General features: G+C 44.4%; 1 protein-coding gene across 1 annotated transcript in view; it reads left to right on the plus strand.

The window, feature by feature from the left end:
- Window positions 1–14,996: 14,996 nt before the first annotated feature.
- LOC147446654 (uncharacterized) overlaps window positions 14,997–23,295 on the plus strand; it is a 95,883-nt gene continuing 87,584 nt past the window's right edge. Inside the window, exon 1 of the mRNA XM_086525844.1 lies at window positions 14,997–16,290. Coding sequence (XP_086381970.1) covers window positions 15,046–16,290 — 1,245 coding nt within the window. The 5' untranslated portion in view covers window positions 14,997–15,045. The remainder of the gene's footprint in view (window positions 16,291–23,295) is intronic.

Here is a 23,295-nt window from a genome sequence, read left to right on the forward strand (position 1 = left end):
GCTATGCACTTCCAGAAATCAGCTCGTCAATGGTGGGCTAGCCTTCGTGGAAATGACGAAGCCCCAAAGACATGCAAATGACAAAGTGCTTACCGAATGGCTGAGTTTGAAGCTTCTCTCCCATGAGTCTATTCACAAATATGTGGACAAGTTTTGGGATTTACATCTCAAGGCTACTGTCTTTCAAAAGATAGACTTTGCCAAGCAAAAGCAACAATTCTGTGGGGGATTACTTGAAGAGATGGCCGAGTACGTCAACTCCCAATGGCCTATTGAAGTAATCCACCACACTATGGTTGATTCGCGCATCAATTTCCAACAAGGGGCTAGATGGAATGTCAAGCCCATGGAAAGCAAAAATAAAGTGATGCAAAGGGGCAAACCAATGCCCAAAATTCTTCCCAAGGCAATTCCAACAACAACAACAACAATCGGTCCAAGGAGAAGAGAGTTTACAAAGGTAAAAATAAACTCTCTCTTGAACAGCTTGAGGCTTTTTGCAAGGACCACAAATGTTTTAAGTGTGGGGAGCAAGGACATGTCTATCGTTCTTGCCGAAAAAGAAACACCCACAATGAGAACCCTAGAGCTTCCACTATCGAAGCTCCAAAAGAGGATGCTCATTGCAAAGGATCACCTCTCTCCTATGCTTGGGTAAAGGTGAGGAAACATGATGCCTTCATCTTGTTTGACCCTGGCTCTACTGACAACTTCATATCAATGGACTTGGCCACCAAGTTGGGCATTCAAGCTTTCATGATGGGAGATACTGTAACTATTGATACCGCTTTCAAGGGACAACAACCCTCTGTTACTCCCTTGATTGGGAAGTTGAGGCTTCATGTCCAAAGCTATGTTGACAAAGAAGACTTTTCATCTCTCCTCCCCAACATGAGGATGCTATCCTAGGGGCACCATGGTTCAGCCACATGGCTGCCAACATGAACTTCCCTGAAAGGAGAATCTACTTCACCTACAGGGAAAAGAGCATGTATATAGATGCTGGTCGTACTATACCACTTGTAAATCCTCTTGCTTTTGATGAATCAATGAAAAGCTTACTTTTTGCGTACATGATTTTTGTCAAAGAATCCCTAAAAGATCCTAATGTTTCATCAAATGTAAATGGTAGGAATCAAGAAGAGTTAGACTTGTTTGATTTTCCAAAAGTATTCCAAGATGTGTTCATCGATGATATCCCTTTGTACTTACCTCCAAAACGAGGGGATGATGACCATCAAATTGAGCTCCTACCATGAAGCTCACCGCCTAACAAGCCTCCTTATTGAGTTTCCCTGGTTCAACAAGAGGAGATCATGAGGCTAGTACAAGAATTGGTAGACAAAGGGATGGTGAGGCCTAGCTCCTCTCCCTTTTGTTCTCCAATCCTTTTGGTGCAAAAAAAAGATGGTACATACCGCTACAAGACTCTACCTACTTCAATAGGATTGACCTTAAAAGTGGCCATCATCAAATAAGGATAGTGGATGAAGATATCCTAAAGACTGCATTTCGTACAATGTTTGACCTTTATGAATATCTAGTCATGCCTTTTGGCTTGACTTATGCACCAACCAAGTTCAATCAATCAATGGAGAAAATCTTTAGACCCTACCGCAAATTCATTGAAGTGTTCTTTGATAAAATCATCATCTACTCCAAGTCCTTGGAGGAACACAAGCAACATCTCCAAGTGAGTTTTCAAGCATTGAGGAAAAACAAGCTTTTTCTCAATCAAAAGAAAACCAATTTTTCGTTCAAGAGATTCAATACTTAGATCATATTATCTCTCAAGATGGTATCCGTATGGATCCATCAAAGTTGGAGGTAATAAAAGCATGGCCTAATCCAAGGAATCTACATGAGCTAAGAAGCTTTATTGGTATGTCTACATACTATAGACACTTCATAGCAAAATTCTCTCAAAAAGCAGGACCATTACATGATTTCACAAAGAAAAATGTTAAGTACTCATGGATTGCTAAAGAGCAAAATGCTTTTGACAAGCTCAAACAGAAGCTAACCTCCCAACCAGTTCTTATGCTTCCGGATATCTCAAAGCCATTTGAGGTCCAATGTGATGCTTGTGGTGATTGCGTTGGAGCAGTCTTGCTTCAAGAAGGCCATGCCATAATATATGAGAGCCAAAGGCTCAATGTCGATGAAAAAGAGCATATATGAAAAAGAGCTTTTAGCTGTCCTACATGCCCTAGATACATGGAAGCACTATCTATTGGGAACTCCATTTATTTTATGAACAGACCACCAAGTCTCAAGTACTTCATGATGCAAACCAATCTTTTCGACAAACAAATGAGGTGGGCAAATTTTCTTTTGCAATTTTAATTTCATATTTCTCACATTGCTGGTAAGAACTTTCACGACGACCAAAAGTTAATGCGGTGTCTATAGCAACTCACAATGATCTATCTTCTATGATAGATGAGTATGCTAGTGACCCTGAATTTAAAGACATAATGTCATCCCTTGCTTTGGGGAAGAAAGAGGAACCATTCACCTATTTATCTTCTCCATGGAAATAGGCTATGTGTTACTCACTCCCTTCGTGAGAAAGTCATGTATGAATCTCATGCTCCTCCCTATGCAGGGCATAGAGGCATTCAACCTACTCTTCAAGGAGTAGAGACATAATTCTATTGTCCTACCATGAAAGTGGACATACAAGAGTATGCTACAAAATGTGTGGTATGCCAAAAGACTAAGTATGATAGAGGGAAGCAACCTAGATTACTCCAGCCATTACCAATCCCTAATTCACCATGGGAGAGTATATCCATGGATTTTATCTTTGGATTACCTAAGTCTATCCATGGGAATATGGGAATATGGACAATAGTCGACATGGGGCCTAACGTTCAAAGAAAATGATTGGGTCTTACTTAAGTTTCCCAAGGCTCGATTGAGGCAAATGACGCGCAAAATCCTATGGGCCATCAAAAGTATTATGCTAAACTAGCAAAAAGATACTATGGTCCTTTTCAAATCTTGAAGCCAATCAATGAGATGGCTTATCAACTCAAGGTTCCCAACCATTGGCTCATACACAATGCTTTTCTTAGTGCATCCAACTATGGATGCATCACTGCTCCCAAAGCATAAGCACTTGCTGGTTGAGCCCTTGATCTATCTCAAGATGCGCTTCACTGCTTCCCAATGATTTCTACCTGGATTTGCCATATATACCTGCTGACCACTCCCATTGCATATGCAATGTTTGGCCGTGTGCTAACCATGACAATTATGAGATAGCCAACTACCGAAGAATACAACACCTTTGCCATCATTGCCTTTTTAGCATCCGATTTGGAATAATAATGCTTGCTATTTTTTTTGTAAGGGTCAATGCTTTCCCCCCTTGCATATAAAACGTTGCAAGACCTTGTGAATATAATCTTCCTGAGCCTTACAAAGGAGAGCCACCAAGTGAACCAATTATTGAAGACCCTCGAGAAATTGAAGACTAAGAAGAGGTGCTACAACCCAAAGCTATCCTTCGGCATGAAGACAAGGTACTACGACATGGTAAGATTATCTGACGATATTTTGAAGATGCTAGATGGATGCAAGGAATACAACTTAAGGATAGTATAAAACTTGTCAATGCTTACAAATGCTACATTAGAGTAAGGAAATGTACATGTTTCTTTTAAATTATCAATGTTTTTGTCTTATAAGACTAATTCTCATTTATTGTGCACAAATTTAAGTAGTATACATGCTTAGAATCATGTTTGTGATGACAAACACCAAGTAGAATTTGTCACTCTACTTGGAAGAATGAAATGGACTAAAGAGCAGACATGCTTGCGGCAGGTACGTCTCCCAAGCACCAAATGGATTAGTCATCCATCTTGGAATGATGTCGTAGGGTAAAAAGGGATCCTCTACCCGCTAAGAAACATTGACTAATGACTAAGGCTTTATCTCTTCTACCTCATAGTCGAGGACCACTATGATTTCAAGAGAGCGATAATTTTATAAAATCTAATATCTAACCAGCCCAAATGATTTTCTCATATCAAACTGATCATTTAATGTGGGAGAATAGACAAGAACAAGGGTTAGAATATAGACACCTACTTACGTGTCTATCTCAACACGGGGCCGATGGTAAAGGGGTCCAAATGAGAGATTATATGTCAAAGAGCAATAAAGCCTATTGGTTGGCCTCCCAAGGGATCCAATAATAATTCAACTGATTTAATTAATTGTTTCTGTATTTATCAAGTCCTCTCTCTCAAAGGGGAAAGGGGGACACTTGTCCCAGGGCTACCCTTGTTGCTTGATATGCACTAAGCCTATGAATGGCCAAGCTTGAGGAGGTCCAATCAAGTGCTAGTGAGTGCTAGAAGAGGGGGTCGACCAAAGCAAGAAGAGGGCTAGCTTGGGGGGTATACTCTCCCACACACACACACACACACACACATACACTCATTGTGTGAAGTACAAAGTGCAAGACCTCCATCTCCTTCTCCAAGCTAGTAGAAAAGTTGAGAGCCTACACCAACACTCTTGGTTATGGAATGCAAATCCAACCAAGAGCCATGCTTCAATGCTTAATCTTTCCATCTTCATTACTATGCTATTATGTATGCTAGCAAGAAGAGTGATGATAAGTGAGGAACTATTTCTTTCTCCTATGAATGTTTCTCCTTCCTCGTCCCTACCCTCATTCCCCGCTAGCTCTCTCCACCTTTGAAGGTGTTTGAGGCCTTGGGGCTAAGGCTGGGGATAGTTAATGCTTGTTGCAAAGTCTATGTTATGCTCATGATGCATGAAGCTTTCCATCTTCATTGCATCACCTAGGTCACAAGGAACACAAATATTTTATTGTACCAAGTCTCTCTTGATGGGAGAATCTATAATACAAAAGCCTATTGGAGGGGGGAGCGGCTCCACATAAATCCGGTCCTCAATTGTTTCAAGTTCTCTAAACTCTCTGTCTTGCAAAAGTATTATTCATGCCAAGTTAATTAAGCATTATGATTATGTTGCTATCGCTAATAAGTTCACCCTCTATGTTCTCAATGTAGTTTCACAAAAATGCTTTCTTTAATTTTCCTAATTCCGCTATTCTCAAAGTTCATAGGCCATTTGCTAGAGAGAGAGAGAGAGAGAGAGAGAGAGAGAGAGAGAGAGAGAGAGAGAGAGAGAGAGAGAGAGAGAGAAGAGAGACCTCTTGTGCACTTGTTTGCATACTCAAACATAATCGTAGCCGATAGGGGATAATCACTCCCTATGATGAAGTAAATTCCAAAATTAGAAGAAGCCAAGGGTCATCATTATAGAATTTGCAGTACTATTAAATGAAAATCCACAAGCTATGGAGCTGATGTCCATACACATGAAGGTCATGCCATATACTCACTTCCAACCCAGCACCCTACGAAACAGTGTCCCCTTTGGTTAATTCCATGCACCCCCTTCACAGACAATGGCGTACCCTTTCGGACAGCCCTCGCTCATGGAATTCCTTCGTTCCTCTTCACCTTTCCTCCCATATGGCAACTCAAGTCCCCCCCCCCCCCCTTTTCTCACGCCCACTCTGTCCCTTTTCATGCACGTGGCAACCTTCCATGCACTTCATGCTAACTTTGACGGCTCTTCACCCACACACAATGCACACTTGCACACCTTATGACAATGTTGATGCATCTCTCCTCCTTAGCTTCACAAGAATTCCCTTAATTAACTCAACAGGGGCAGTTAAGAAAAAAAACTCCACTTAGTCTTCGTTTCCACATTGACTAGGCGTCCATCTCTTGCATTTTATTGTCTATGCGGCCACCTCTTGCATTCCCGTGTGGATGGCCACCTTCCCTTCTTGTGAGGCCAACCCCAACCCTATACACCCCATTTGGATTACATATCGTCCAAAGAATTGCCTTGTTTCTTCAATATGCCCCTTCCTTGACCAACAATCTCATCATTATTTTTCTCAACCATGTCAATGTGTCACATAAAGCTAATAATTTTCAAGGTGCAAGCATATTAGATGAAAAAGTTTGAAGAAAGCCCTTCCCTTCGGATCTGGTTGAAGTAGTGTACAGCCCCCTGTCGCATCTATGTTGGTGGGTATATCCTTAAACAAGGCATCCCAAGTAATGGAATCCCGTATGAGAAGCCCATCAAGACCATTTTTTGCTTTCCTTGGGCACCACATTAGGAATATATTTTGACTACAGTAGTGCCGAGCCTTTATCTTGAACAAAGCATTGAAAAGCACAATGAGAGCACAATCTTTTAGCATACCCTGCTATCAATGCACTCCAGAGGAGACATTCCAAAAAGCTCCTCAAGCACTTTTTGTGCTTTTCGATGCACATCACATTTGGATTACATATCAATTAAAGCATCACCAGTCTTATTGTTTGTTAGCATTCCCTGCAGTGTTTGTATTTAAGAGAGAACATTCCAGACAGGAAGCTCCTTAAGCTCTCTTGTACTTCACGATTTGCTAACCATATCCCGCAGATAGGCCGATCTGCATTCTTTGGCCCTAGTATTTCCCATTGTGGAAGCAGAGTGACACGACACTGACAATGTGGAGATAGATTGTACTATATATTGGTAACTTTCTTGGTTTAATCATGGATTTGTCCCCACAGTTGATCAATCTTGGTTTCCAAGAGGATTGCCTCATATTTTGGGATATGACATAGCAATGTTATATGATAGATGCAAATAATGTTACAGGTGCGACCTGTGATTTTTTGAATCCCGTGGAGTATAAGAGATGCTACAAGATGATGCTTCATATATAGTATGAGCACCTCTCGTGACATAGCATCTGACATATTTCTACAGGCTTCACACGACTGTTGGTGGACCTTATGCTACTTTTTTATTCTATCATGTTTTTTCTATATCATGTAGTTATATGGATATTTTTCCCACTAATATAAGGAGAAGGGTAAAAGACTATTGGAATTAGGGTTGCAGGGAAATGCGCACTGCTTGGAGAAGACGAAGGAAGCTCAAGGCACACAACAGAGAGTGTATTACTTAGTGTGCAAGGGAAAGATAGATAGCCCTAGAATGAATGGGCGTATAAACAATGCACGGGGAAAAAAACCTCCTAAAGAGGGAAAAAATGCCCCGGCGGTCCTAAGTGTGTTCACACACATCACTACCACATGTATATGGTAACAAATCCCCCCTGGAGTGATGTGGTGAATGAGAGCTGGCACATGAGTAAAGGGAAGTGCCATGCCTTGAGGACATGATTAGTCCACAAAGCGGAGTAAGCCCAAATCTTTGCAGAAAGCTTCAAACTTCTCACGAGACAATGCCTTTGTGAAAAGATCTGAAAGGTTGTACTGTGTTGGCACATAAGCCAAGTTGATCATTCCTGTTGAGAGCCTCTCCCTCACATAGTGGTCATGCACCTCATGTGCTTTGTGCAAGCATGAAAAACTGGGTTCCTTGCAACTGCCAATGCGCTTTGACTCTCAATGTAGATAGTGTTGGCAGTGTCCTGTCCAACACCCAAATCAGCCATAAGGCGTCTACGCCATACACACTCAATCGTAGCTGTGAAGACTGCCCTGTACACAGCCTCGCAACTAGAAGTGGCCACAATAGGTTACTTCTTGCTCAACCATGATATACATGAACTACCAAGCATGAAACAAAAACCACTTGTGGACACTCGCGTGTCAAAACAACCAGCCCAATCTGAGTTTGAAAAAGCATGTAAGTTTGGCGGCAATGATCCCCCCTTGAGATAAAACAAGCCAAGATGTAAAGTGCCACTCAAGTAGTGGAAAATCCTCTTGACAGCCTGCCAATGCTTAGACCTTGGGCTATGCATAAATTTGCTGACCTATGAGATTGGAAACTGAATATCCAGCCTCATGTTACATACATAAATGAGGCATCCAATATCAGTTTGGTAAAGAGTGACTTCTGCAGGATCACCAGCATTATGAAGACTCAATTTCAAACATGTTTCCATGGGAGTGGCAATAGGTTTGCAATCCTCAAGTCCAAACTCATATAGCAATGTCTTTATGTAACTTTTCTAACACAAGGCAATACCACCATCACATTGCTTAAATTGTATACCCAAGTAATGATGCAACAACCTTAAATCTTTCATCTTGAAAGTAGCATTCAAATCAGCCTTAAATTCAGCAATATGTCTCTCATTTGGTCAAGTGATCAGCAAATCATCTACATAAAGAACCACAATGAGAAGTACATCACCCTCACGCTTTACATACAATGTGCTTTCTGTTGGACTGTTACGAAAGCGTCGTTTAACCAAATGAGTGCCCACCTTCTCATATCAAGCACGAGGAGATTGCTTCAACCCATACAAAGCTTTGTTACATTTGCACACCTTATCCTCTTGTCCTTTTTTAACAAAATCGCGAGGCTGCGTTACATAAACTTCCTCAAATATGTCACCATTCAAGAAAGCAGTAACAATGTCTGACTGATGTACATCCCAACCAAAATTAGATGCCAATGCACATAGAAAACGCACAGTAGTCATACAACAAGTGAAAGTCTCTTCATAATCTATGCCTTTTTGTTGTGCATAACCGTTTGTAACAATTCGAGCTTTATAGCGATCAATCTCACCATCCGGCTTGTGTTTCAACTTGTAAACCCACTTTGTACCAATGGCCTGTTTCCAGGAGGCAAATCACATAAAGTCCATGTGTCATTTTCTATAAGTGCATCATATTTTGATTGCATGGCAGCCATCCAATTTTGTGAATTCTGTGCTTCATCAAAAGATAGAGGTTCCTCAACATCATGTAGGCTAGACATAGCCAAAGCATAACAATCTGATGCATAAGATGCATGTGAGAACCTGAACGAGTACGACTAGACAAAGGTGCATCCAATTTACTGTCACGGAAAGTGTGCACCAACCATTTTGGCATACCTCTAGCCTGCTCATTTTCAGCCCTTTCCTCATCAAGTACAACATGTATATCTGCATCCATAATAGGCTGATCAGTAACATTTTTGGAAACCCCCATAGGCTATGCATTTGCCTCATTGGAATTTACATTTGTACTTCCACCACTGAAAAGAGGCAACGAAGTGTCATAAATGTCCTATGAGCTTACATTATTGTCTCTAGTACATGACATCAAAGGCTGAACAAAATCTTCCATAAACACAACATTAGGTGAGACCAAAATACTCTTTGTTTGCGGATGGTACAACCTATAACCTTTTCTTTCAGCACTATAACCAACAAAAATACATGTGACAGCCTTATCTTCCAATTTTATGCACTGCGCTTGTGGCACTAAACTATAAGCCAAACAACCAAAAACTCGCATGTGCTCAATAGATGGCTTTCTATCATACCATGCTTCACATGGAATCATAGACTACAACGCTTTTGTAGGACACCTGTTGAGTACATAAGTGGCACACATGATAGCCTCGAGCCAAATCGAATGTGGTAAAGCTTGAATCTTGACCATACATCTTGCCATTTCCGTAAGCGACCTGTTTTTCCTCTCAGAAACACCATTTTGCTGAGGCGTATGCGGCTCTGTACATTGGTGTTTTATCCCACGACTAGCCAAAAATGCATTAAATCCATGAGACATATACTCCCCCCCTCGATCGGAACGGAGGGTGCCCATAGTACATTTTGAGACATTTTCAACCATAGCAAGAAATTGCTTGAAGCACATGAACACTTCGGACTTAGCTTTCCATGATATACCCATGCATGCCTGGAGTAGTCATCAATGAAAGTCACGAAGTACAAGTAATTCCCCAAGGACGGAGTTTGCATAGGCCCACAAAAATCACTATGCACAAGCTGTAATCTGCATGTAGCACGAACTGACCCATCCTTTGGAAACTTCGCACGCTACACTTTACCCAAAAGCAGCTTTCACAAACATGTTTGACAGGTGCTTCAAGAGGCGGCAAAGAAGCAACCATATTAGATTTTTGCAACAAATGCAGCAAACTGGAAAAATTCAGATGCCCAAAACGTGCATGCCATAGTTTTGCATCTGAAACAGCCCTTGAATTTGCGACTGCATTTGCAAATTTTGTCCACACTTGTCATACAAAGTGAGCTTATATAGCCCATGAAATAAAAGGCCAGATGCAACAATTTCATCACCAAAAATGAGATCATGAACTGTACATATGTCATCCACAAATTTGACTACAAGTCCAAGTCTAGCAAGTGCAGATACAGACAAAAGATTCTTCTTGATCCCACGTACATAAAGTGCATCAACAAGTATGAAAGAACTGCCATTTGCAGCAGTAAACACAATCTTCCAACTACCTGAACTGGATAACAGGCATTGTTGGCACAAGTGACTGAAATCCCATGAGGGATAGACTCTAGAGAGGTGAACAAATCACAATGTGAGGTAATGTGCTTTGTAGCACCACTGTCAAAATACCACACATGTGAATCTATAGCAACTGACATGCATGCATCATGGACATTAGGATTGTAAGTGCACTCTGCACTAAAAGCCCATTCTGCATGAACATCAGCATCATAGTCTCCTTTCACAGAAGACTCAACAATGGCTGCATTTGTAGTGGAACCAGCATTTGCAGTGGAACCACCCTCTTTCTTCTTAGCTTATTTGGCCTTCAACTTAGGACACTGCTTGATCAAGCGATCATTAGCTTTACAATAATGGCAACGCATCTTCTTTTTTACCTTATCCCTAGAATTTCTAGACGAATTGCTGCCAGCAGAAGCATTAGGAACATGTGATTTTCCACTCGTAGAAGAATCATAAGAAGTGGCTGCATTGTTGTTACCACCCTTTCTTTGAGCAACAATAAAATCCTATTCAACTGCACGTTGTCTAGTCTTGTATTTTCTGGAAAGTGACTCTTGCAACAACAATGTGCATAATGCATCAAACTTGACAACTTCAGGATTTCCTTGGGTCATAAGTCTCCAAGTACTAGCAAAAGTGTGGTAAGAATCTGGTAAGGCATCAAGACCAGTTTGCACAAGGAAACTGTCTAAAATGACTTCACCTATAGAAATAATTTGCTCATTCATATCCTTGACACCAGCAAGGAAAGTGTCCATATCATCTTCCTCATGCATAATCTTCGACTCCAGCTATTTACGCAGCAATGCAATTTTTGCCTCATTGCGGCTTGCATAAAGACCAACCAGAATATCCCAAGCTTGTTTTGCAGATTTCTGTGAGGAGTAATGGTGTGCTTCACAGACAACGCAATCAACGCATGAGCTTGCGCATCCTTTACATCCCAACGAGCTTGTTCTAACGTAGGCAAAATAACTCTAACAACAGCAATCCTTGCAGCAAGACCTACAACATCCTCAACATCGCCCACATCCTCAGAACCAGGACGTACATCAATGCCCTGCACAATATTCCAGACGCCCTTTGACACAAGAACATGTTGCATCATGTAAGCCCACATAGGGTAATTGTCCCCTTCCAATCTGTCCTCAACAGCAAACATCTTGAACACATCTGTGTTGTTAGCCATGGTAAATGCTGCACCTGATGTGAAAACTACACGAAAAGAGGAGAAACAAAGCGGGAACAGGACCTGCTATATATCACAAACCGTAGAAGATTGTAAGAAACCTGTTATGCAAAAAACGGCATTGACAGAAATTTTGCACAAAATAATGAGATAGCATGTGCACTACTGCTGTAGTGGAAACGGAGGCCGAAATGAGCCCGAATCCGAAATCTAAGCAGATTGAGATCTACGAGCACACTCAAAATTTTTGTCGACCTACGAACGCTCGCCAAAGCTCTATGAAATTGAAGAAAGTGAGCAGGCGTGTGCTGGGGCTGCTGGCGATAAGCCCTAGAGGATGCAACTTGCTCTGATACCAATTGTTGGAATTAAGGTTGCACGAAAACACACATAGCCTGGAGAGGACGAAGGAAGCTATGTTGGGAAAGCAGCTATGGCGGGGGTTGACGGTGAGGTGCCATGGCGGTAGAGGACATGCAACTGAACGAGATGGAGGGAGAGAGAGAGAGAGAGAGAGAGAGAGAGAGAGAGAAAATCGATACTGTTGGAGAACAAAACAACTCACGCTATATCAAATTGCTATAAAATCTTACATGTATAAAAGAGACCTACCATGCAAACTCCACTTTGCACTAATGTTATCTGCATGCCACAAAGCCATACTCCCATGGGCATGACACACGAGCTGAACCCGGGCTTAAATACCCAACAACCCCCCCCCCCCCCCCCCCTTTGACTATAGCATAGGTGTGTGTGTGTGTACTTTCCTCAAACAACCATCAGTGTGAGACATACCTGAACCCGACCAAACAACAAAAGGGTGGTCTTACCACTTTTTATGGGGTAGTGTCAATAACCCATACAAAGTTTTTGGCATGGCAATAATTGGCAAGTGATTGCATTGACAATAGACAGACAAATCTATGATACTTAACCAAGAAAAGTGGTTGTTGAACTTTGTGTTGATATTCAGAGTGCTTGAAGGAAATCTTCATGTTCTGTAATCAATCAAAAAAGCCTCGGACCAATGCTAAAATCATGCTAAGCTCAACTAGGTGGGAGGAGCCTCTACTGCAAATTTCCTTTGGTTATCACCTAATCACTGCCGCTTGAAGCTTTTGAAAAGCTACTTGTTGGCCTTAGTAACCTAGCTCTTTAGACATGCACGGATTGCCTTTGTCAAGCCTTGAGATTTTCAATATGCTAGCAATTGATCCACTATCTACTAGCCTTATTGTGTGCCTTTTGAGAAGCATGCAAAAGCTACTAACAAACTCACCCTTAAGTGCTTTCCTCGTCCTGGTTGGCTAGCTACAACAGGTAGCGTTTTGAGATGATTCAAACTGCCCCTTGCAGTTGCCTTTGTTGTGAGGGCGTTTTGAGATGCTGTGCAAAATTACCAACTGCGGATTCCAGCATCCTTGCAAAACTGCCCACCATAGATAGCGTTTTGAAATGCAACGAGTGCACCTATGGCCTTTGCCCACCTAGGCACAACCACCACAATGTTTTGAGAGGGGGCCTGTATGCCTGTGAGTGACAATTGTGGCCTTTAGACGAGCTCCTCGACCTCTTGCAGGGAAACCCAACTGCGTTTTAGAACACAGCCTCTGAAAGTATGGCCGCCTGTAGTGCCTATGCTTCTGCCCACAACGCCTTTTGAGAGGCAACACACACCTCGCTTTGATACCATGTGTTGGGAAAGAAGCTATGACGGGTGTTGGCGGTGAGGTGCCATGGCGGTGGAGGAGATGCAGCAGAATAGAGAGAGAGAGAGAGAGAGAGAGAGAGAGAGAGAGAGAGAGAGAGAGAGAGAGAGAGAGAGAGAGAGAGAATTGATACTGTTGGAGAACAAAACAACTCACGCTATATCGAGTTGCTATAAAACCTTACATATATAAAAGAGACTTACCATGCAAACTCCACTTTGCACTAATGTTATCTGCATGCCACAAAGCCATATTCCCATGGGCATGACACACGAGCTGAGCCTGGGCTTGAATACCCAACAAGCTCAAGGCACACAACAGAGAGTGTATTACTTAGTGTGCAATGGAAAGATAGATAGCCCTAGAATGAATGGGCGTATACAATCACGGGGGAAAAAACCTCCTAAAGAGGGAAAAAATGCCCCGGCGGTCCTAAGTGTGTTCACACACATCACTACCACATGTATATGGTAACAAAGCTCTTCTTTGAGAGGGAGAGAGGGCTATGCTTATGGTATGTGTGATTGTGCATCTGTTACAACAAATTGATTTCCCCCTTTCCACACTACTTAATGGCCAACACAATAATGCTACGGTTATGTTGTTTATCTTTTCTCTATGGCTGGATTCAGACAGAGGTAGCGGAAATCCATCGCTCTCTCAAACTCCTCCACGCCTCTATTCACACGAAGCAGCATCAACGCTCAGCGTTACATCCAATCCGTGCTGCTGTTCTGGTTGATTTGCAACACAAAAAGTTGGTTCAACTTGTGCTCGTGACTCCCGCCCTCACCTCACATTGACAACAAGGAGCCCTGTTGGTCTTTTGAGACGTCAGAGGGTGGGGTGGGGGGTGGCGGGGGGGGATTCTTTTTCCGTCAATAACCCTTCGCCACATATTCATGACAAGTTTTGTCCCTCTAAGAGCCGCACCCCGCCCAATGCCTTAAGGGGTTGCAGTGATTTCCTTCGTCATTCGCTGCAAGCCGTCTTTTGCATTCACACACTTAATGTCCATCTGCCTTTTTGCCATAGTTCACTCAGGAAATTTCTCTTTTTTTGCCTATTCATAATGGACTTGACCTACTCGCTCAACTTTAAATATAATACGCCAATAAGTCTCGAATATTCTCCTCTTCCAGTATTTTGCTTTACGATTGAGCCCCCTCCTCTCCTCTTCTACCTCCTCTCGTCCTCTCCCTTCTGATTACTCTGTGTCAATTTCTCTCTTTCTCTCATATGTCCTACGCTACTGCCTTCTTCTACAAAGGGATGTTGTGTTGCCACCTTGAAGCCTCTGTCTCCTCCCTGCCCCCTCATGGCCTATTCAAAACACCAAGGAAATGATGGTGATAGCTTCTGCCGCTCCACATGTCGAGTGTCTTTTTGCATGCATCTTTTTTCTTAAGAGTAAAGTACTCATACCAAAGCAGCATCTTCGGAAATTCTCACGCAATTTCTTTTCTCAAAATGGGTATCCCCTACCTGGTTGCCTTGATTCCTATTTCCAGCTTGCCTATGGCCTGTGCATTGTAAAAATTCGCATGCAAGTGCTGATAGCACTATGCGTGACCATTCGGCCTCCCTGCAATAGCTAGGTGGGACGCAGCTCTAAATGGGCCCATCCTATGTGCAAGGGAAATGAGTGTTGAATGTGCATGGCAAGAAAAGTTTTTCCTCTGCCACCCTCAGGCAAAGCTATGGCGCACGTCAACTAAACACACACACGCTCTCTCTCTCTCTCTCTCTCTCTCTCTCTCGCGCGCGCGCGCGCGCGCGCGCATGCACACACACAAAACGCGCACCATCTCTAGCGCTAGCTGTTCTCATGAAGAAGCGCCACACCCCGTCCCGGCGTGGGTGGGCAAAGAAAGAAGGCCTGGATCGTCTTCGCGCAGAATCTCGCAGGTTCCAAGACGATCTCCGGTGCATTCGATCTTCCTTGAGCTGTCCTTGCCGCCATAGCCATGCGGACTCGTCAGAGGAGAGCTCAGAAAACTCTGCGTGGGACTCTCCACAAACTTTAAAGCAGTTGTTGGCTACCATGCCGTGCATCACGCACAAGAAGAGATGTGAGCAATCAAGCCCTGAAGCAGATGAGAGCACAAGTTCCACTGCTGGCATGCATACTCTAGCAGACACACGAAATGTTGACGCCTGTGACAGTTCGGCTTGCCCTAGGATTTCCCATCAAGTCTCCGCGTGCCAGCAATCTGTTTCAAATGAGCATTTTAACCCGAGCTCTGTTTCTGTCCATCATTCTCCAACATACAAAAAGTCCATGTCACATGAATACCATGTGCATAGCCCGAGCTCTGGTCTCTTTTTCGAGCAACCAGGCAGCACTGGATCATGTTTGCCCGTATCATCGATCCCTGTAGCTCTTGCTGGAGAGGACCCTTCCGATCAAGAGATTATTCACAACAGCACCTCCATTTTTGGCCACCATGAACTTGCCGGACGGAACGTTGTCCGCATTACAGCCACCACTGTCTTCACAGGGAATGGTGGTAATCTGGTTCTTTCAGCTCCAAGATCTTTCAACGACGATAGACATTCACAACAAGGCTCTACTACGTTTTTACCTTGCTTAGACAATGGTATGAGATATGGAGATCATCAAGAAGAAAAGCCAAGTCAAACACTTACAGAATCAAATATAGATCGAAACAAAAGCTCTCATGGTAGGAAAGGGTGGAAGAGCATGACTACTGTGTCATTTGGAGATAAGTCAACATGCATTTGCACAGAATCGATGATGAATGAAGTGGAACAAAATAAGGGAACTCAAACTAGGTTTCCAAATTCAAGTACATCCAATCTTGCAACACATCAATCAGACATGCAAGCTGACCATAATTTCATTGCCAATCCCCAACAAAAAAGCTCTAAAAGCGAAGAATTTTCTTCTGTGGAACCAGAAAAGCCTAACACCATAGAGTCCAATACCTTGTTGCATGCTGCTCACACGCACTCCATAGAAAAGTTTACCAAATTGAAGGAAGCAGTCTCAACAAGCAAAGATTCTATTCTAGCGAGACGCATGGCATCAAAGATCAAATTTATTTTGCGGGTAAATTTTTTGCCTAGTTGGTTACATTTGTAATGTGGAGCAAGTGAACCTTTTCCTGAATTTATAACACAAAATTGAGGTAGCCAAGTTGCACTTGAATTAACCAAGATGATAGTGCTCTATCATAAGCATCCAGACCACAAGACTGTTTTGCTTTCAATTTAAAATACCCATTTTTGGCTCACCAACAAGAAGGTTGCGAGTCATTTTAAAGTAAACATTTTCCATCACCTCTTGCCTCCAAGGCTTGATGGACCATAAGATGCTGTTTCCATGACTACCTCTTGTAACTGGGGCCCCACATCCTTTTCTAACACGAGGTGTCCCAAGGCGGATCAACGGCCCCGGATCATCCGGACATTTGAGCCGTCAAATTCACCAAAGGGGGCAAAAATGTCGCCTCTACTTCACCTTAGTTCACCACCAATATCACCCCTAGTTCAACACCCTCGCATTGCTTGGGGTTGAACTCGGGCCTTATGCTTCCCACGCAAGAAAATTACCACCAAGGTGTCGTGTGTCACTTGTCCCTGTGGCATGGTGGGTGTACACTACCCTTGTTTACGCCCTAATTCACCACCTAGGTCACTCCTTTGTTCAACCCAGTTCACCCTAATTTACCTGGTGATCTGACGGGCACGTCGCTTAATTCAAGCCCGAGGTTTGAGGGGCCCCATGTAAGATTGTGACAAGGCCTCTTTGAGTGTGGGGGAAAGGGGATCCTTATCTTAGTTAAAACATGCTAAGAGGGAACATGTCCCTCCCCAATTCGAAGACTCTCCAAAGCTACACCAAGATACGATCAAAATTCTAAGGACTAATTGTACAATAGGGATGGAAAGAGTTGTGGCTTGTATTGCGACCAAAGAAAAAAACTCTTTATCTTGAGAAGAAGGATCCCACCCATCAGAAGAAGGGCCCCACCCGCTAGTAATCGATGAAAGCCCGCTTGTGCCATTGCATATTGTACAGACTAACTCAAAGGTGATCACATTGTGGACCAACTCAAACCACATCAAGCATTATATACTATTAGTTATCTCAATTCTGGCGAGTTTTGCAGTTGGGTGCCCACATTATAGCAACTAGCCCTTCTCACATTTAAGCGACCTTCCAAATCTATGCAAAGCATTAGTTACAATGTGAGCCCAGATGGAGGTCATTTATGTTGATCTTGTAGTATATGAGCCAGAGAGAGAGAAATGAGATGAAATGTTATATTAAACGTCTTCAAAAGGCTAGAATGACCTGTGCGACCAAACTGATATTGCCAAAGCAATTGTCCCCTGCCCGAAGGGTCTCCGCCTTGCCGTCAATGCCCTGAGACTAAGGATCACTATAGTTAAGATTGTCCCAAACAACGGACATCTACGTCTTCAACCCTCACTCCAAACCAATAAGTGTTCACAATGCCAAAGATCAACCTGATTACGGTAAGCACCATTCCTCAACCATCACCTGCTAAAATGTGGTTATCCCTAAGGATAGGGTGCAGCAAGTGTAGGAGCCCACTGGTGTCCTCACTAGGTCACAACAAGCAGCCCTAGGCCTTAGTCTTCCTGAAGGTCCAACTCTTCCATTTCCTCCTCAACAACCTAGTTCATCTGCAACATTCGACAAGCCACCCTCTAGTGCCACCAGCCCTATGCTATCTAAGATTGTTGGGGCCTTCTTGGAAGCAATAGCTGACTTGCAGTAGATCAAAGTCCCAGAGCAGGCCTTGCTCAAAAGCAAGTAGCCTACATTAGAGACTATCCAACCCTTTATCCAGTGGATAAAGTAACCTGGTTGTCACCCATTGTGGTGGTGCCAAAGAAGAATGGCAAGATCAGAATTTGTGTAGATTACAAGAAACTGAATGCTGCCACCATTACCGATCCATTCCCATTACCTTACTGTGACACAATGCTAGATGCAGTTGCAGAGAAGGAGATGTACAGCTTCTTGGATGGATTTAGTGGATACAATCAGGTCAGTATGGCTTTGGAAGACAGGGATAAAACAACATTCATAACAGAATGGGGAGTCTATGCCTCCACAATTATGAACTTTGGCCTCAAAAATGCACCACCAACTTTTCAAAAATGGGTGATGAAGGTTTTTGCTCCTTACCTGACAACATTTATGACGGTTTTTCTGGATGATTTCAGTGTGTCAAGAAGTAAAACTGAACATTTGCATCATTTGAGATTATGTTTTCAGAAATAAGGAGGCTAGGATGTCACTCAACCCTGCAAAATGTGCATTTGCAGTGAAAAGGGGTATTTTGTTGGGACACATCATCAATAAAGAGGGCATTGCCATTGATCCCAAGAAAGTGGAAGCTATTTTGAAAGCACATGATCCTAAAACTGTTAAGCAACTAATGAGGTTCATTGGACAGGATAAATGGCACACCAGGTTTCTCGGATACCTGGCTCATGTGTGTTTGCCCTTGACATACTTTTTTTTTCCTAGAAAAAGATCCTTCTATTAGTTAATGAAAATTGCCCATAGGGCTACAGCCACCTCTGCAAGAGAGGGCTACAACAAGCATGATGGGGAGACTCTCCCAATGAAAAAACAGCATATATACAATGAGGCTAAATCAAGAGATGGGAGGAGGGAAGAGCCACACAGGTGGACAGTAGTGCCATCTGAGCACCCCCTAGACTATGGTGTAGAAAGGCCCAGGGCGCCAGAGTCGAAGGAAAGCCTCGCGGCGCTCCCGCATGCGGTCGGATCTGCCCTGTAGTCCCTCAAGCTGTCCTCTGAGAGTATGGATCAGCTCTAGCCAGAAGTCACGAACAGCCTCTACTGGTGACACAGGGCGAGCCTCAAAGATGCGGAAACAGCGGGCCCGCCAGATGAACCAAAGTTTCAGGCCACTGATGAGCTCCCAGCACTCTTCTCTCTCACTGCACCACTCCTGTGGAGTAAGCTCTGTAGCAGGCTGAAGTGTAGGACGCCCCCCCTGCATCACTATCATCCTGCTGGTGGAAGATAGCTCAAACTGAAGTGCCGGGCCCGTGAGGGTGGACCAAGCCGCTGCCCCCCGAGTGTACTGTCGAGCCGTGGAGAGAGCAGGCATCAGCCGAAGAACTCGTAGCCACACCTCCTGGGCCGAGGGACAGTCCCAAAGATAGTGACACTGACTCTCCACCAAATGGTCACAAGTTGCACATGTGGCCGAGAGACCACTATGCACTAGCCAGCTCCCTACTGTTGTGGCTCTATGTGCGACCAGCCACTGAAACAAGGTGACTCGCCTCGGTTGTCTGGAGTCCCACAACCTCTCCCAAAAGTCTGCCAAGAACTCGACTGTGAGACCCTCCTCCTGCCAATGACGTGCTGTAGCGGGGAGGGTCTCTCTCTGTGCTGCTAGTATATGCCGTCCAAGCCGAACAGTGTACTGAAAGAAGGGGACTCCTGGGTGGTCTGTAGAAGAGAAGGGGTCCCTCCATAGCCACTCACCAGGATCCCACTGTACTCATGCCAGTGGACAGCACTCCCAAGCCCACAACCTCCAGTGTCCAGTCTCAAGAGCTGCTGGGTCAGGGTCTATGACGCAAGTCCTCCCACAGATGCCCACAACTCGGATCCTCTGAAAACAGCACTCTGCTACCTGCGGGGCCTCTACTACAACTCGTTGTAATCGTCTCCCACCCTGAAGCTCGAAGAACAGGGTTGGGACAGTCTTTGAGCAGGCCCTGACTGAAATGAGAACCTCCAGTCGTGTGAAGGCTCCCATCCACCAGGGTGCTACTGGCTCGAGAGGCGTGAGCCACTCAGCTAGAGCTGACTCTGAGATGTCCTGACACATGCTCTGCACCCCTCTCATGCCCTGTAGCAGCTGGAAACCCTGTACCTCCTCTGACAAACCTGTGAACTCTAGCCAGTCACCTAGAGAGCGCGCTGGACCTGCTGCCATGGGACCCTAGGAAACATGAGGTCGACTACCAACCAAGTGGCCTCTCTGATTGCTAACCATGGGGTTCCAGACGAGGGGCTACCGTAGGCGCTCCTCCGTGCACATCGGTTGTCGACTGAGGCACCCTAGCACAAAGCCTCTGCAACAAGAACTCCTTCCAGGGCTCCTCACGTGGAAGAAGTCCTCTGACTATGAACTTCCCTAGAAGGGCTCTGCTCTGTTGTGCTGGATCAATGATCCCAAGCCCTCCCTGAGAACAAGGAATCGTGATGACCGACCAAGCCACCTTGGCTCGGGCCATCTGAGTGTCACGTCCTGTCCAAAGGAAGTTCCTGATCAGCCTCTCTACCTGGCTGATACAAGAACTCGAGAAGATCCAGCAGGAGGTGATGTACCACATAGTCGCCAACAGCACCTGGTTGGCAACTACCACTCTAAAGCCAGCGATAGATGTGCTGAGCTCCAACGTAACAGCTTTCTCCTGATGGACAGGAGAAGAGTAGCAATCTGCTACTCGGGAGACAAGTCCAAACCAACCTGACAACCCAAGTATCGAACTGCAGTCCCTGGGGGAATCCACCTGAAACCCTCTCCTGGCATCCAATCTGGCATAGGAGCACTACCAATCGAGAAAGCCACTGTCTTTCTCCAGTTGATCAGTGCGCCCCATGCACAACAGAAGGTCTCCAGAGCCTACTCACATCCGTGGAGATTGGCCTCCTGGCCATCTAAGTACAAAGCTGAGTCATCGGCAAACTCAACGTCCAGTAGCTCCTCTCCCCGAATAGGGAGTGCTAAGCCCCGAAGACCAACCTACTGTGACACCAAAAATCTGCTCATCGCCTCCGCATAGAACAGAAAGAGAAAGGGGGCAAGAGGACAGCCCTGTCTGACCGAGCGTGTGAGCATGAAGCACTCACCTCTCCCCCCTGCCAAAAGCACCTGACTGTGAGCCTGTCTGTACAAAGCTGACACCCCTCTGATCCAAGCATTTGAGAAACCCATCCTGCGAAGAGTTCCCTCTAGAAAGTCCCAATCAACTCGGTCGTAGGCCTTCTCAAAATCGAGAAGAAGAATCACAAGGTCCTCACCACGGAGTCGCGCTAGGGCAGAAGCCTCCCAAAAAGTAAAGATGTTGTCAAGGATACTGCGTTCCTTGACAAAACCTGTCTGAGTCCCATGTATAAGTCTCTCTAAAAGTGGCTGAATCCTCAAACTCAGAGCCTTGGCAAGAATTTTGTAGGCTGAGTTGAGGATGGTGATGGGGCGCCACTGTCGAATTGTTACCATATACATGTGGTAGTGATGTGTGTGAACACACTAGGACCGCCGGGGCATTTTTTCCCTCTTTAGGAGGTTTTTTCCCCCGTGCATTGTATATACGCCCATCACTCTAGGGCTATCTATCTTTCCATTGCACACTAAGGAATACACTCTCTATTGTGTGCCTTGAGCTTCCTTCGTCTTCTCCAAGCTGTGTGTGTTTCTCTGCAACCCTAATTCCAACAATTGGTATCAGAGCAGGTCACGTCCTCCCGGGCTTAGTCGCCAGCTGCTCCAGCACACGTCTGCTCACTTTCTCCGATTTCAGTGAGCTTTGGCGAGCGTTCGCAGGTCGACAAATATTTTGGGAAAGCTCGAAGAGCTTGGTCTGCTCAGAATTTTGATTTGGGCTCATTTCGGCCTCCGTTTCCACTACGGGCAGTACTGCACAGGCTATTTCGTCATTTTGTGCAGATTTTCTGTCAGTGCCATTTTCTGCATAACAGGTGCCTTATAGTCTTCTACGGTTTGTGCTATATAGCACAAGTTGTTCCCGCTCCATTTCTCCTATTTTCGGGCAGTTTTCACATCAGGTGCAGCATTTACCATGGCTGACAACAACAACACAGATGTGTTCAAGATGTTTGCTGCTGAGGACAGGTTGGATGGGGACAACTACCCTATGTGGGCTTATATGATGCAACATGTTCTTGTGTCAAAAGGTGTCTGGAACATTGTGCAGGGCATTGAAGTACGTCCTGGTTCTGAAGATGTAGGCGATATTGAGGATGTTGCAGGTCTTGCTGCAAGGATTGCAGCTGTTAGAGTTGTTTTGCCTACAGCAGAACAAGCTCGTTGGGATGTTAAGGATGCGCAGGCTCATGCATTGATTGCGTTGTCTGTGAAGCGCACCATTATTCCTCACATCCGTTCAGCAAAATCTGCAAAACAGGCTTGGGATATTCTAGCAGGTCTTTATGCAAGCCGCAATGAGGCTAAAATTGCTTTGCTGCGTAAAGAGCTAGAGTCGAAGATTATGCATGAGGAGGATGATATGGACACTTTCCTTGCTAGTGTCAAGGATATCAATGAGCAACTCATTTCTGCAGGTGAAGTCATTTCTGACAGTTCCCTTGTGCAGACTGTTCTTGATGCCTTACCAGATTCCTACCAGACTTTTGCTAGTACTTGGAGACTGATGACCCAAGGAAATCCTGAAGTTGTCAAGTTTGATGCATTATGCACATTGCTGTTGCAAGAGTCACTTTCTAGAAAAAACAGGACTAGGCAGCGTGCAGTTGAACAGGCTTTTATTGCTTCTCAAAGAAAGGGTGGTAACAGTAATGCAGCCACTTCTTATGGTTCTGCTGCGAGTGGCAAAAATTCTGTTCCTAATGCTTCTACTGGCAGCACTTCGTCTGGAAATTCTGGTGATAAGGGCAAAAAGAAGATGCGTTGCCATTATTGTAAAGCCAATGATCACTTGATCAAGTCGTGTCCTAAGTTGAAGGCCAAAGAGGCTAAGAAGAAAGAGGGTGGTTCCACTGCAAATGCTGGTTCCACTACAAATGCAGCCATTGTTGAGTCTTCTGTGAAAGGAGATTGTGATGCTGATGTTGATGCAGAATGGGCTTTTAGCGCAGAGTGCACTTACAATCCTGCTGTCCATGATGCATGCTTGTCAGTTGCTGCAGATTCACATGTGTGGTATTTCGACAGTGGTGCTACAAAGCACATTACCTCACATCGTGAATTGTTTACCTCTCTCGAGTCTGTCCCTCATGGGAATTCAGTCACTTGTGCCAACAACGCCTCTTATCCAGTTCAGGGAG

The sequence above is a fragment of the Adiantum capillus-veneris genome, chromosome 12, assembly GCF_014529385.1.
Source record: "Adiantum capillus-veneris isolate H3 chromosome 12, ASM1452938v2, whole genome shotgun sequence".
Taxonomy (NCBI): domain Eukaryota; kingdom Viridiplantae; phylum Streptophyta; class Polypodiopsida; order Polypodiales; family Pteridaceae; genus Adiantum; species Adiantum capillus-veneris.